The 14,574-nt window shown below is 44.1% G+C and overlaps 1 protein-coding gene across 4 annotated transcripts in view; it reads right to left on the bottom strand.

Moving 5' to 3' along the window:
- Nucleotides 1–14,574, bottom strand: part of STRN3 (striatin 3) — a 349,837-nt gene that overhangs the window by 271,177 nt on the left and 64,086 nt on the right. For all 4 annotated transcript variants that reach the window (XM_029598990.1, XM_029598988.1, XM_029598991.1 and 1 more), the window contains exon 3: nt 10,868–10,941. In XM_029598990.1, the coding sequence (XP_029454850.1) occupies nt 10,868–10,941 (74 nt within the window). The remainder of the gene's footprint in view (nt 1–10,867; nt 10,942–14,574) is intronic.

The following is a 14,574-nucleotide window of genomic DNA, read 5'->3' as shown; positions in this document are numbered from 1 at the left end:
TTTTAGCCAAAAGAACTTTTCAAAAAATGGAAAAAGAATCAATCTGAAGAAAATATGAAAAAGCATAAAGGACTGGCAAGTTAAATGTAAAACATTGATAAGACAGGCTAAGAGAGAATTTGAAAAGCTGGCTGTAGAGGCAAAAACTCTTAAAAACCTTTTTGAATATATTTGAAGCAGGAAGCCTGTGAAGCAGTCAGCCAGAACATTAATTGATCGAGGGGTTAAAGGGGGACTTAGGGAAGATAAGTCCATCCAGAAAGATTAAATTAATTCTTTGCTTCAGGGTTACTAATAGGGATGTTGGGGAGATACCCATTCCAGGGACTGTTTTCAGGGGTGATTTGGATGAACTGAACCAAATCATGGAGAATCTGAAAGATGTATTAGGCCATATTGTCAAACTGAAGAGTAGCAAATCACCTGTACCAGATGGTATACACCACAGGGTTCTGAAAAACTAAAAAATGAAATTTCAGACCAATTGTACCTGAGGCCAATATAACTCCAATATTTAAAAATGGCTCCAGGAGTGATCTATGAAACCAAGACCAATGAGCCTGACTTCAGTGCCAGGAAAAAATGAGGAAACCATTCTAAAGATCAAAATCACAGAGCTTATAGACATGGTTTAATGGGACACAGGAAGCATGGATTTAATCAAGGGAAGTCCTGTCCCATAAATCTGTTACAGTTTTTTTGAAGATGTAGTGTGTTTGGATTTTCAGAAGGCATTTGACAAAGTCTCTCATGAGAGGCTTCTAAGAAAACTAAAAAATCATGGGATAAGAGGTGATGTCCTTCTATGGAAGAAGGATCCATCTGAAGAAAATAGGATAAAACATAATCATTGATAAGACAGGTGAAGAGAGAATTTGAAATGAAGTTGACCATAGAGGCAAAAACTCATAATAAAAACTTTTTAAAAAATATCCGAAGCAAGAAACCTGTGAGGGAGTCAGTTGGACCATTAGACGACAGAGGGGTTAAAGGGGGCTCTTAGGGAAGATAAGGCCATTGCAGAAAGACTAAATTTAATTCTTTGCTTCCGGTTACTAATGAGGATGTTGGGGAGATACCAGTTCCGGAGATGGTTTTCAGGGGTGATGAGTCAGATGAACTGAACGAAAATCACTGTGTAACCTGGAAGATGTAGTAGGCCAGATTGACAAACTAAAGAGTGGCAAATCACCTGGACTGGATGGTATGCATCCTAGGGTACTGAAGGAACTAAAAAAATGAAATTTCTGATCTATTAGTTAAAATTTGTAACCTATCATTAAAATCATCCATTGTACCTGAAAGACTGGAGGGTGGCCAATGTAACCCCAATATTTAAAAAAGGCACAGGGGTGATCTGGGTAACAATAGACCAGTGAGCCTGACTTCAGTGCCGGGAAAAATAGTGGAAACTATTCTCAAGATCAAAATCATAGAGCATATAGAAAGACATGGTTTAATGGAAACAGTCAACATGGATTTACCCAAGGCAAGTCTTGCCTCACAAATCTGCTTCATTTTTTTTGAAGGGGTTAATAAACATGTGGATAAATGTGAACCGGTAGATGTAGTGTATTTGGATTTTCAGAAGGCATTTGACAAAGTCCCTCATGAGAGGCTTCTAAGAAAACTAAAAACTCATAGGATAGGAGGAGATGTCCTTTCGTGGATAACAAACTGGTTAAAAGACAGAAACAGAGAGTAGGATTAAATGGTCAATTTTCTCAGTGGAAAAGGGTAAAACAGTGGAGTGCCTCAGGGATCTGTATGTGGACCAGTGCTTTTCAATATATATATATAAATGATCTGGAAAGGAATACAACGAGTGAGGTTATCAAATTTGCGGATGATATAAAATTATTCAGAGTAGTTAAATCACAAGCGGATTGTGATACATTACAGGAGGACCTTGCAAGACTGGAATATTGGGCATCCAAATGGCAGATGAAATTTAATGTGGACAAGTGCAAGGTGTTGCATATAGGGAAAAATAACCCTTGCTGTAGTTACACGATGTTAGGTTCCATATTAGGGACTACCACCCAGGAAAGAGATCTAGGCATCATAGTGGATAATACTTTAAAATCGCCGGCTCAGTGTGCTAAAGCAGTCAAAAAAAGCAAATAGAATGTTAGGAATTATTAGGAAGGGAATGGTTAATAAAACGGAAAATGTCATAATGCCTCTGTATTGCTCCATAGTGAGACCGCACCTTGAATACTGTGTACAATTCTGGTCGCCGCATCTCAAAAAAATATAGTTGCGATGGAGAAGGTACAGAGAAGGGCAACCAAAATGATAAAGGGGATGGAACAGCTCCCCTATGAGGAAAGGCTGTTAGAGGTTAGGGCTGTTCAGCTTGGAGAAGAGACGGCTGAGAGGGGATATGATAGAGGTCTTTAAGATCATGAGGGGTCTTGAGTAGATGTAAATCGGTTATTTACACTTTCGAATAACAGAAGGACTAGGGGGCATTCCTTGAAGTTAGCAAGTAACACATTTAAGACTAATAGGAGAAAATTCTTTTTCACTCAACGCACAATAAAGCTCTGGAATTTGTTTCCAGAGGATGTGGTTAGTGCTGTTAGTGTAGATGGGTTCAAAAAAGGTTTGGATAAGTTCTTGGAGGAGAAGTCCATTAACGGCTATTAATCAAGTTTACTTAGGGAATAGCCACTGCTATTAATTGCATCAGTAGCATGGGATCTTCTTAGTGTTTGGGTAATTGCCAGGTTCTTGTGGCCTGGTTTGGCCTCTGTTGGAAACAGGATGCTGGGCTTGATAGACCCTTCGTCTGACCCAGCATGGCAATTATGTTCTTATGTTCTAAGACAGGAAACAGAGTAGGATTAAATGGTCAATTTTCTCAGTGGAAAAAGGTAAACAGTGGAATGCTTCAGGGATCATTACTTGGACCATTGCTTTTTAATATATTTATAAATGATCTTGATAGGGGTACAATGAGTAAGGTGATCAAATTTGGAGATGAGACAAAATTATTCGGAGTAGTTAAATCACAAGCAGATTGTGATAAATTGCAGGATGATATTGTGAGACTGGAAGATTAGGCATCCAAATGGCAGATTAAATTTAATGTGGACAAGTCCAAGAGGATGCATATAGAGAAAAATAACCCATGCTGTAGTTACACGATGTTAGGTTCCATATTAGGAGTTACCACCCAGGAAAAAGATTTAGGTGTCATTGTGGATAGTATATTGAAATCATTGGCTCAGTGCGCTGCAACGGTAAAAAAAGCAAACAGAGTGTTATTAGGAAGGGAAGGGTGAATAAAACGTAGAATGTAATAATGCTTCTGTATCGCTCCATGTTGAGACTGCACCTTGAATACTGTGTGCAAATCTGGCCACTGCATCTCAAAAAAAAAGATAGTTGTACTAAAGAAGGTAAAGAGAAGGGCGACAAAATGATAAAGGCAAATGATGGAATGGCTTCCCTATGAAGAAAGGCTAAAGAGGTTAGGGCTATTCAGCTTTGGGAAGAGATGGCTGAGGGGGGGATAGAGGTCTATAAAATCATGAAAGGACTTGAATGGGTGCCAGAGGATGTGGTTAAGACAGTCAGTGCAGCTAGGTTTAAAAAAAAAAGGTTTAAGCTACTGAGGGAGAAGTTCACAAACTGCTATTAATTATACTCACTTAGAAAATAGCCACTGCTTTTTACTGGTAGCAATAGCATAGAATCTATTTAATGTTTGAGTACTTGTATCTTGGATTGGCCATGGTTGGAAACAGGATGCTGGACTTGATGGACCCTTGGTCTGACCCAGTATGGCAACGTCTTATGTTCTTATGAACTGGAGAGGGTTCAACCTGGGGAAGGAGGAAACTGGAAGATAGGAAGAGACAGCTCGGGTGGTGGGGAGAGGGAGGGTTTGAACTTGGGAGAGAGGCAAAGAGCTAGGATGGGGTTGGGGGAACTTTGAACCTGGAAATGGGCAGGAGTGAGTGCTGGGAGGATTTAACTTGGGTCAGGAAGAAAGGATAGGGGGATAGAAAGAGCTGGGGGATTGAACCTTATGTAATTCTACAGTACTTCTGAAGGAATTCTGCATAAAAATTTTAAAATTCTGAGTAATTTTTCACCATACTGCACTTGAAATTATTACTCAAAAACAATTAGACTGTGTTATTTTGACAAATATGCAGAATTTAGCAGAATTTTAGTAAACTGTGGACAGAATGTTAAAGTTTTTTTGCACAGAATATTCCCAGGGGTATTCTGTGATATGTCAGTGGCCTGATACTATAAAACCTTAGATATTCCTATTTGGGTTTCAGTTAGCAGTATTGTTGCTTCGGAAAACCTGGGGATTACCATTGGTGTGAAAAAAAAAGTTGAGGAACAGAATATGACATGACAAGTTAGAGGGTTTTTCCAGTTTACTATAATACATTTTAAAATATATTTAGGTAATGTCAGGCTTTTATAATAATTAATTTACCTCAACTAAAACTTTTACTAGATTAACGGGTCGATACATTAAGGGCGCGTTAGAAAGAGTGCGGCAGTGCCGGGCGCACCCTCGTTTGCCCCACGCACTGTTCTGATCACATACCGCTCGATACTCTATTGAAATGGCATGCAAATGCAAGCCGCGTCTGCGAAGCATTAGGGGAATCGTTAGGCCCGCGCAACCGATTTTACTGTATAGGCGCTTAATACAGCGCCTATACAGTATCCTGGGTGCGCTGGTACCTGTCATTTCAAATGACATTTGAAATGACAGGCACCAGGAAGTGGATCCCAACTTTAACCCATGAAAACCTAAAAACCTAAAATCCCCTCCTCCCGAAGCGGCTCGACATGTGCCAACTTACCTTTTGTTGTTTTTCAGCCCTTTCAGCCTTCTCTGCCATCCTCCGGATGGGGGGCAGCCGGCGGCGAAAGCGGCTTGCAGCGGTGTCGTCCCCCCTCCCCCCTGGTCCTGGTTCTCCTGGCTCTCGATGATGTTCTAGCAGGTACTCCAGCTCGACTTCTGGCTGACAGCTACCCCCTCCTCCCCCCCCCCCCCCCCCAAAAGACTGCTGAGTTACGGCCTTGAAACCGAAGCGAAGCGTACTTTCCTGGGCTTGAGCACCGTCACGCCCGCCCATCCCTGTGCTTTCATTGGCTTGAGCGTCCAAATTGACGGGTGCTCAAGCCAATGAAAGCACAGGGACGGGCGGGCGTGACGTCATGGCCGTCCCTGTGCTTTCATTGGCATGGGCGCCCAAATTGACGGGCGCTCATGCCAATGAAAGCACAGAGACGGCCGTGACGTGACAGACTGCGGGTTCCTTCTGTAGCCCAGGCCGGTGCCAGACAAAGAAAGGGAAAGGAGACCACGGCCCACAACTGGACCCCAGATAGGTGGCAGCAGGAAATAAACGGAGACAGCGTGCTGCCTCCAGCGCTCACGTGACCAGTGGCCAAGAAATTAAAAGAAGAGCGCGGGTGCAGCCAAGGGGGAAAAAAAAAAAAAAAGACGTCACGCCCGCCCGTCCTTGTGCTTTCATTGGCTTGAGCGTCCAAATTGACGGGCGTTCAAGCCAATGAAAGCACAGGGACGGGCGGGCGTGACGTCACGGCCGTCCCTGTGCTTTCATTGGCTTGAGCGCCCGTCATGGTGAGACCGCACCTTGAATACTGTGTACAATTCTGGTCGCCGCATCTCAAAAAAGATATAATTGCGATGGAGAAGGTACAGAGAAGGGCTACCAAAATGATCAGGGGAATGGAACAACTCCCCTATGAGGAAAGACTAAAGAGGTTAGGACTTTTCAGCTTGGAGAAGAGACGACTGAGGGGGGATATGATAGAGGTGTTTAAAATCATGAGAGGTCTAGAACGGGTAGATGTGAATCGGTTATTTACTCTTTCGGATAGTAGAAAGACTAGGGGACACTCCATGAAGTTAGCATGGGGCACATTTAAAACTAATCGGAGAAAGTTCTTTTTTACTCAACGCACAATTAAACTCTGGAATTTGTTGCCAGAGAATGTGGTTCGTGCAGTTAGTATAGCTGTGTTTAAAAAAGGATTGGATAAGTTCTTGGAGGAGAAGTCCATTACCTGCTATTAAGTTCACTTAGAGAATAGCCACTGCCATTAGCAATGGTTACATGGAATAGACTTAGTTTTTGGGTACTTGCCAGGTTCTTATGGCCTGGATTGGCCACTGTTGGAAACAGGATGCTGGGCTTGATGGACCCTTGGTCTGACCCAGTATGGCATTTTCTTATGTTCTTATGGAGTACCTGCGGGAACATCATCGAAAGCCAGGAGAACCGGGACCGGGGGGGGGGGGGCCGCTGCAAGCCGCTTTCGCCGCTGGCTGCCCCCTCCGGAGGACGGCAGAGAAAGTTGAAGGGGCTGAAAGCAACAAAAAGTAAGTTGATAACATATCGAGTAGCTTCGGGAGCAGGGGATTTTAGGTTTTTAGGTTTCTTTTTGGGGGAAAGTTTGCTGTCTACCCTTACCCCTGCCTCTAACGCAGGGGTAGGGGTAGGCGGTAAATTAGCAGGTTAAACGCGCGGCTAAACTCCAGGTTAAAAAGGCAATAGTCGGGGTGCGCGTTACTGTATGGGAGGGAATAGCTAATTCGATGGTTTACATCTAATATACATGCCGTGTGCGGAAGGGGTTACCCGGTGATTTAAAGAGGCGATGAGGATGGGTTAAAGGGGATAGTGTATCGCAGGAAGGGCTAACGCGGCCGGAAAGTGAGTAGAAAGCGGGTTAGGAGCGGGGTAACCACGGCCCCATTTTACTGTATCGGCTTGTAAGTTAGGAGCAAAAGGGAGAAGCATGCTGGAAATTCCCTAAGAATCAAAATGATTGATCTGGCTTTCACGAGTGGCCACATGACCATTAAGACTCGTAGGATCTTCTGAGGCAAAGCATTAGAAAGGAACTTTTAAATCAATGACGTTCATCAAACTTTCACTTCTTTCAGCCACTGCAAAATGAAAATTATTCAGCATCATCTTTCCTGAGCAAATAGTTAAAGTACTGTCAGGCCAGGTCACCAAAAAATGTGTCCTCTCTAGCATCATGTGACAGCTGAATTTTAGTTTTGGAAGTTCACAATCACCTCTGGATGACAAAGTTGTCTTTTAAGCAGAGGTAACTGTCAATCCATTAAAAATATTCAGGCCTGGATTTTGGCATAGGCAACTGCCTAGGACAAAACATTTTGAAATTCCTGGTCTCAAGAGGAGCCAGCTATTGTTTGCTTTAGGGATGTGCACCAGTACTCCTGTGGCACTGTGGCTCCCCTCCTTCCCACTCTCCTGAGGCACATAAAATTTTTTTTTTTAAAAGTCACTTATCTTGCCAAAATCCCACTGCATGTCTTGAATTTAATGGGACTTTGCCAAGGCAGGTTTTCTTTTCTTTTTTTTTTTTTTTTGCAACTTGAAAAATATCTAAAATAAAGGAGAGACAGTTTTAGCACACGTCTGACCGATGATTATACAGGAAAATTGGTTTTTACCTAATTTTCGTTCCTGTAGTACCACAGATCAGTCCAGATACGTGGGTTTTGCCTCCCTTCCAGCAGATGGAGACAGAGAAAAACTTCGAGAGGGCCCCCTCTTAGACCGGTGTGCCACCTGCTTCTCTTCAGTATTGATCAGTACCCAAGCAGAAAAACCAACTGAATAACCAAGAACTTAAGAATGATATCCCCCAACCCCAAAACGAGCAGAGGATGAAGGACAAACAACCAACTGAATTTGGCAGCTAAGACTGCAAGACTGCATATGCTCGAGTCAGGCAAGCAATAGAAAATATTAGACGAGTGGATTCTTAGTTACACCCAAACCCAGTAACTCAATCTCTGCAGAGCGCGGGCATCTGGACTGATCTGTGGTACTACAGGAACAAAAATTAGCAGGTAAGAACCAATTTTCTTTTCCCTGTACGTACCCAGATCAGTCCAGATACCTGGGATGTACCAAAGCTTCCCTAGACAGGGTGAGACTGCGAGAGTCCCGCTCGGAGAACCCGATCACCAAAAGGACAGGCTTCAGGATCCTGAACATCTAGGTGGTAATGCCTGGCAAAGGTGTGTAGAGATTTCCAAGTAGCCGCCCAGAAAATCTCCTGAGGAGAAATTAATTGTCACTCCGCCCAGGACGTCGCTTGTGAACATATGGAATGAGCCTTCAAACCCTCAGGGACAGGGCGACCATGATATATATATATGAAGAGGCAATCGCCTCCTTCAACTAACGCGCTATCGAAGCTTTCTGCCTCTTGTTAGCACCGTGCCACAATACAAAAAGGTGATCCGACAGTCAGAAATTGTTGGTAACCTCCTAATAGCGCAATAAACTCTTCTCACGTCCAGGTTCTTTAAATCCCTGGCATGCGGAGAACTGGACTCATCAGAAAAGGCTGGAAGCTCCACCAACTGACTGAGATGACAAGATGACACTACCTTCGGAAGAAAGGACAGGACCGTATGCAAGGAGATTCCCAAGTTAGAGATTCTCAAAAATGGTTCTCTACAGGACAGAGCCTATAGCTCTGAAATCCTCCTGGCGGAACAGATTGCCACCAAAAATACTGCTTTCAGCGTCAGATCCTTCAAGGTGGCTCTCTTAAGTGGCTCGAATGGCGCTGCACATAAGCCCCTAAGGACCAGATTCAAACTCCATGAAGGACACACCCGACGGACCGGAGGACGCAAATGCTTCCCCCCCCCCCCCCCGAAGAAAACGTATCACATCCGGATGAGCTGCCAGGGAAGATCCATGAACCTTGCCTGTCAGGCATCCCAGGGCCACCACTTGAACCCTCAATGAGTTGAATAACAGGCCCTGTGAGGGTCCACATTCTGTGTCTTGCACCAAGACTTGAAGACCCGCCACACCCGAATATAAGCCATGGAAGTGGAGGGCTTCCGAGCTTGTAACAGAGTGGTAATGACATCCTCCGGATAGCCTTTCTTTCTCAAATGCCTCCTCTCAAAAGCCAGGCTGCAAGACAAAAGCAATCCGCTTGATCCAAAAGTATCAGGCCTTGATGCAGGAGATTTGAGAAACAACCGAACCGCAGAGGTCCATCCAATGCCAGATTGATTAGGTCCGCAAATCATGGCTGACGCGGCCACCAGGATCACCCGGCCCAGATGAAGTTCTATTCTCCTGATCACTTTACCGATCAAGGACCAAGAAGGAAACACGTAAAGGAGGACCTTCTAAGGCCAAGGGACAACAAGTGCATCAACTCCCTCCGCTCTGTGCTCTCTTCTGTGACTGAAGAACCGTTCTGACTTGGCATTGCCGCAGGTTGCCATGAGATCGACATGCGGCTGACCCCACTTGCGGGAGATTAAGTCCATGGCACTCTCCGCTAACTCCCATTCTCCGGGGTCCAATTGTTAACTGCTGTGAAAATCCGACTGAACGTTGAAGGTTTCCGCTATATGGGAGACTGCCAGCATTGTCAAGTGACGTTCGGCCCAGGACATCAACATCTCCGCCTCCAGAGCTACCGAATGGCTCTTGGTTCCCCCTTGATGGTTGATATAAGCCACCATGGTCACATTGTCCGACAGGACCCGTACTGCCTTGTTGCCCAGAAGGGGAAGGAAGCTCTCCAAAGCCAGTCTCACCGCCCTCGTCTCTAGACGACTGATTGATCAGTTTGCCTCCTCCTCGGACCATTGACCCTGTGTCACTTGAGACTGGCATACAGCTCCCCAGCCGGAGAGACTGGCTTCGGTGGTCACCACCGTCCACTGAGGTACTTCGAGGTCCACACTGCACTCCAAGTGACCTGGTGTCAGCTACCAAAGGAGATTGGACCTGGCGACTTCCAAGCAGGAGCTGGAGATAGAATTGTTCCGACAATGGATTTCAACAGGATAGCAACGCTCGCTGCAGAGGTGTCATGTGAGCAAAGGACCATGGGACATGCTCCAAGGTTGATGCCATGGAACCAAGAACCTATAAATAGTCCCAGACCCTGGGCACTTGCATTAGCATCAGGTTCTGGACTTGAGCTCGCAACTTGATAATCCTCTCTTCCGAATTTCCTTCCGCCTCCCCCCCCCCTTTTTTTTTTTTTAAAAAGCTGGGTACAGAACCGCAGGTTTTGCACCACCTCCATCTGCTGGAGCCAGAGAAATACTGAAGAGAAGCAGGTGGCACACCGGTCTAAGAGGGGGCCCTCTCGAAGTTTTTCTCTGTCTCCATCTGCTAGAAGGGAGGCAAAACCCAGGAGTCTGGACTGATCTGGGTAAGTACAGGGAATTTAAGATGTTGTAGAATGTATGATTATCACATTTTGGACATCTTGGTGCAATATGATGATCACTTTCTAAAATTTAATTTTTTTTCAGCCAATTATACTTTGTGTGGAATTTAAAGTATTCTTTTGACTAAGCAGGGGAAGACACTATTAGTGCTATCATAATAATTTAGGGACTACACCTTAAAAGAAAATCTGGATATAGCATACTCAGATTCCAATTATCACTTTCAGGTAATTATAACAGACATGAACATTCAAATTATATTTTGAATCCTGTTAGGTGAGTTAAATTTAAACTTGTATATAACTGATAATCAAATATTAATCTACCTTTATCTGCATATGAAGTAGTAGCTCAAATGAATGCACTCGTACAATAATCTTAGAAAAAAAACAAACGGTACATGGTAAACTTTCTTATCTGTCTATGTTATCTATACCACAAGTTATTAAATCATCTAAAGAGAGATATCTAGTTAAGCAGTAATGCCATGTCAAAGCAGCTCAGTGTGGGGTCAGAAGGTATTGGGGGTGGGGGGTGGGGGGAGGGGGGGAGGGGAGAAGAACTTGATGTTTGTTTTCAAGTTAAAAGCACTGTTACCTGGTTCAAAAGTTGGCATTTTCAAGTCTCCTTGATTCAGTTCTGTGCCATATTTTAATTTATGGTATTTTGTCCTAAAATGTAAGTACAAATAAATTATAAATAAACACATTTAAAAAGCGTAACAAAAGAAACAAATCCACTAAAGGATTTTTACCATTCTGTGTCTATGGGAAAAATGCTTAGAACATCTGACCATTCTCATTATCATCAACAGGATCTCCAAGAATAGCTTACCTGTAACAGATGTTCTCCAAAGACAGTAGGATGTCAGTCCTCATAAACGGGTGAGTGACATCAGGTGGAGCTCAGCACAGAAATTTGATATCAAAGTTTCTAGAAATTTTGAGCATGCACTACTGGGTACATGCTGCATACCATACACCTATAAATTTTGTATTTTAATGAAATAAGATATTTTGTTTGGAAAATGAAATATCCCCAGAAGTTTTATGCATACAGATTTATTTAAAAGATTTCTTATCCACCCCTTCTGTAGTTCAGGGTGGGCTACGAATGAAACATACATAATAATACAAACACAAAAAATTAAATTAAACAAGAGCATTTCCTAGCAAGCGATGGCAGTTAAATTAAACTAAAATAAAATTTAAAAAGTCAATCTGTTGAACTGTATGCCATCTGAAAAAAAAACTTAGCATTTGAGATTGCCCCCATTTCCGAAGGGCATGAATTCCAAAGCGTAGGTTGGGTTGTCGAAAATGCATGCTCTCTGTTCTCATCGAGGTGAGTTACTTTAATCGAGGAAACATCAAGTGGAGCCTGGTTAGAGGATCTCAGCATCCAGGAGGAAGGGTACAATTTCAGGGTGGCAGCAATCCAGGGTGAAGAAATATTATTTAATAAGATGTGTATAGTTACAGCAAGTTTATATTGTATACGAAAGACAGCCGACAGCCAGTGAAGCACAGAACTAATGTGATTTTACCTCTGAGAAAGACTGTATTGCCCTTTTATATATGATAGTTTATATAATTTATCTATACTGGGAAAACCAACTCCAAGGAGAGGTGGAAGGGTTTTGTAGGACTGACATTCTGCTGTCCTCAGGGAACACCTGTTACAAGTAATCAACTCTGCTTTTTTCAAGCACAAGCAGGATGGCGTACACATAGGAAACCTTTAGCTACAGACTGCCCGGAACAAAAAAGGGTTAAACCCCTAAACCGTGCTAACAGGCAAAAATGTTTCTGGAGGCAAGAAGCCATGTTTTTGTATTTTCTATCTTTATATATAGGGCAATTCTGAAAAAAAAAAACCCCAACATTCCCAGGAGGGATAGAGTTGGTTCCTACCCCACAAACTGCCTCCTCAGTACAGACTGGCCAAACCTACTGTCATGTCAGGAGTCCCTGACAAAACAAAAGTGCTATGTGAATGTATAGAGAGAACTCAACATTGCAGCCTTACAAATTTCCTCCATGAAGACCAATCTTAGGTGGGCTACCAATACTGCCATGGCTCTGACTATGAGCCTTGACCTGGATCACCAGACTCAGGCTTAAGCATAGCAGGAGATGCAATCTGCCAGCCAATTCGAGAGGGTATGTTGGACAACAACAATCACAAGCTTGTTTGTGCAAAAAACTAAAAAGATGTGTGGACTTTCTATGGGCTTTAGTCTGCTCCAAATAGAAGGCTAAGCCTCTCTCGGGGTCCAAACTGTGTAATATTTGTTCACCTTTGTAAACATATGGTCTGGGAAAATGTTTGGAGGACAACTAACTGATTAAGATGGAAGTCTGACACTACTGTAGCATTTCCATCAACTCTAGTGCCAGCCTTGAGCGGTGAGGGCTCATGATATCCCCTGTCATTGAAAATACATTCATCGGGCACATTGGTTGGTGGACATGACAGATATTGCTGAGCCATTTTGGCTAGGTGCGGTCAGACAGTGGACTTGTGTGCCCAATATGCCAGTGGATCTGTCTGCATGTCCTCTGTGGGCTCTGAGAGATACAGTGTCACTGACAGTTGTGTTGGGGTCTCTTTTGCTTGGGTGGGCTGAGAGTCACTCATGCCAGCTGCTTTTCTCTCTAGCCCATAGCACAAAAGATGAATCTTTATGGGCAACATGCCTTTGGCGTACTGAAGTGGAGGAGAGGAGGTACCAGCTGTTGCTGACAGAGTGCTGCTCATGCTTAGGCTAGCACAACTCTCTGAAGTGCCCGCCGCTGTTTCCTCCTCTGCTTCATGCCTAATCTGTCTCTGCCTATGGCGCTCCTGATCACGGACTTTTGCTAACAGCAGGTCCTTCACAAATGAGAGACCATTGGACTGTAGGGTGAGTTTCCCTTTCACACGGGGACCACAGACTGTGGCAAGCATGTGTGTGTGCTCTTCTGTTAAAGGCCCTAATCTCTTGCACCTGCTCCTGCAAAATGTCCAGACAATGCAGCACCTCTGCTGTCATTCCCTCTTCCTGTTTAAAGCCCTCCAAATTTTCCTCCAGAAAATTAATTATAGGGATGATGTCAGCCAAGGTGGCACTTCTGGAACTCAGCTCCTCCGTGGCATCCTTGAAGGGCTGCAGGATTTTTACCAGCTGACTCATGATTAACCAATCATGGATGCCATACAGGATTCTGCACACCTATGTCCTTTGAACCAGAAAGTTCATGAAGGGGTGTCTGCAGCTCCACTAACCTCTGCAGCATCATAAAGGTGGAATTCCACCAGGTGGCAATGTCTTGAATGAGACGCTTGTGAGGCGTAATGCCAAAATTAGATAGATGTCCCATTTGCTTGCCTCTAATAGCCCTGGCACAGTAATTACACTGAGCAAAACGTGGGTCCTCAGTCTCTTTAAAGTGGTTCCAGATTGCAGATGTCTTTCGTGATCCCCTCTCTATAGCCTTCGGGGTGGATGCTGGCACTGGAGCTGAAGTAGTGGGTGCACCCTGAGAAGCAATGCCAGGGGCATCAGTCACACTCTGTGCCTGTGCTGACTGCTCTTCTTCCTCATCATCATCAGTTTCATCTCTCCCCTGCAGCACTGAAGTGGAGGCTAAGACAGGACCAACGAATCCTCCTAAACCTTCGTCAGCTATTACTTCTTCCATTTCTGATGATGAGAATCCCACATAAGATGATTATTCATCGGAATCAGAAGCAAACAGTGCCTGCGCTACATTGTCAACGCTAAGTCGAGTCTGCGGTCACATGGCTGCTTTTGGGTGTCGCCATTTTGTCTGGCATGACTCGGCCTCCCCTTCCCTCAGCTCCAAAACTACAGGGTCAGAAACAGGTGGTGGCGATGCATCATCTTTAAATTTCATTTTTTTCTGGATGGAATTGCCTGCCCCTCCAGAGATTTTAGATTGGAACAGGTCCCTTTTTAACTTTAATGGGGGGACTGGCACTGCCTTTTGAATTGCCTCCTCTGTCAGTCCCAATCACTCGACCACGTCTAGCTTTCCCTGACATTATGGATTTAATGTCACTGCCTTCTAGGTATTTCAATTAAAAGAATTATTTCCAAAAGAAGCCCACTGGGGATTTGGCTTCAGAGACCACCGCTGTCCCAATAAACGTGAGTCTGCAAAACTGGCTGCCCAGAGGCACAGTGCCTTGATGTGCACTAATGTGATGTATGTGCACACAACAAACTTGTAACTACAAAAGAGGCCTACTGGGGATTTGGCTTCAGAGACCACCGCTGTCCCAATATATGTGAGTCTGCA

This window comes from Rhinatrema bivittatum, chromosome 4 (assembly GCF_901001135.1).
Source record: "Rhinatrema bivittatum chromosome 4, aRhiBiv1.1, whole genome shotgun sequence".
In the NCBI taxonomy this organism is placed as follows: Eukaryota; Metazoa; Chordata; class Amphibia; order Gymnophiona; family Rhinatrematidae; genus Rhinatrema; species Rhinatrema bivittatum.
This window is presented reverse-complemented; position numbering and strand designations above follow the sequence as displayed.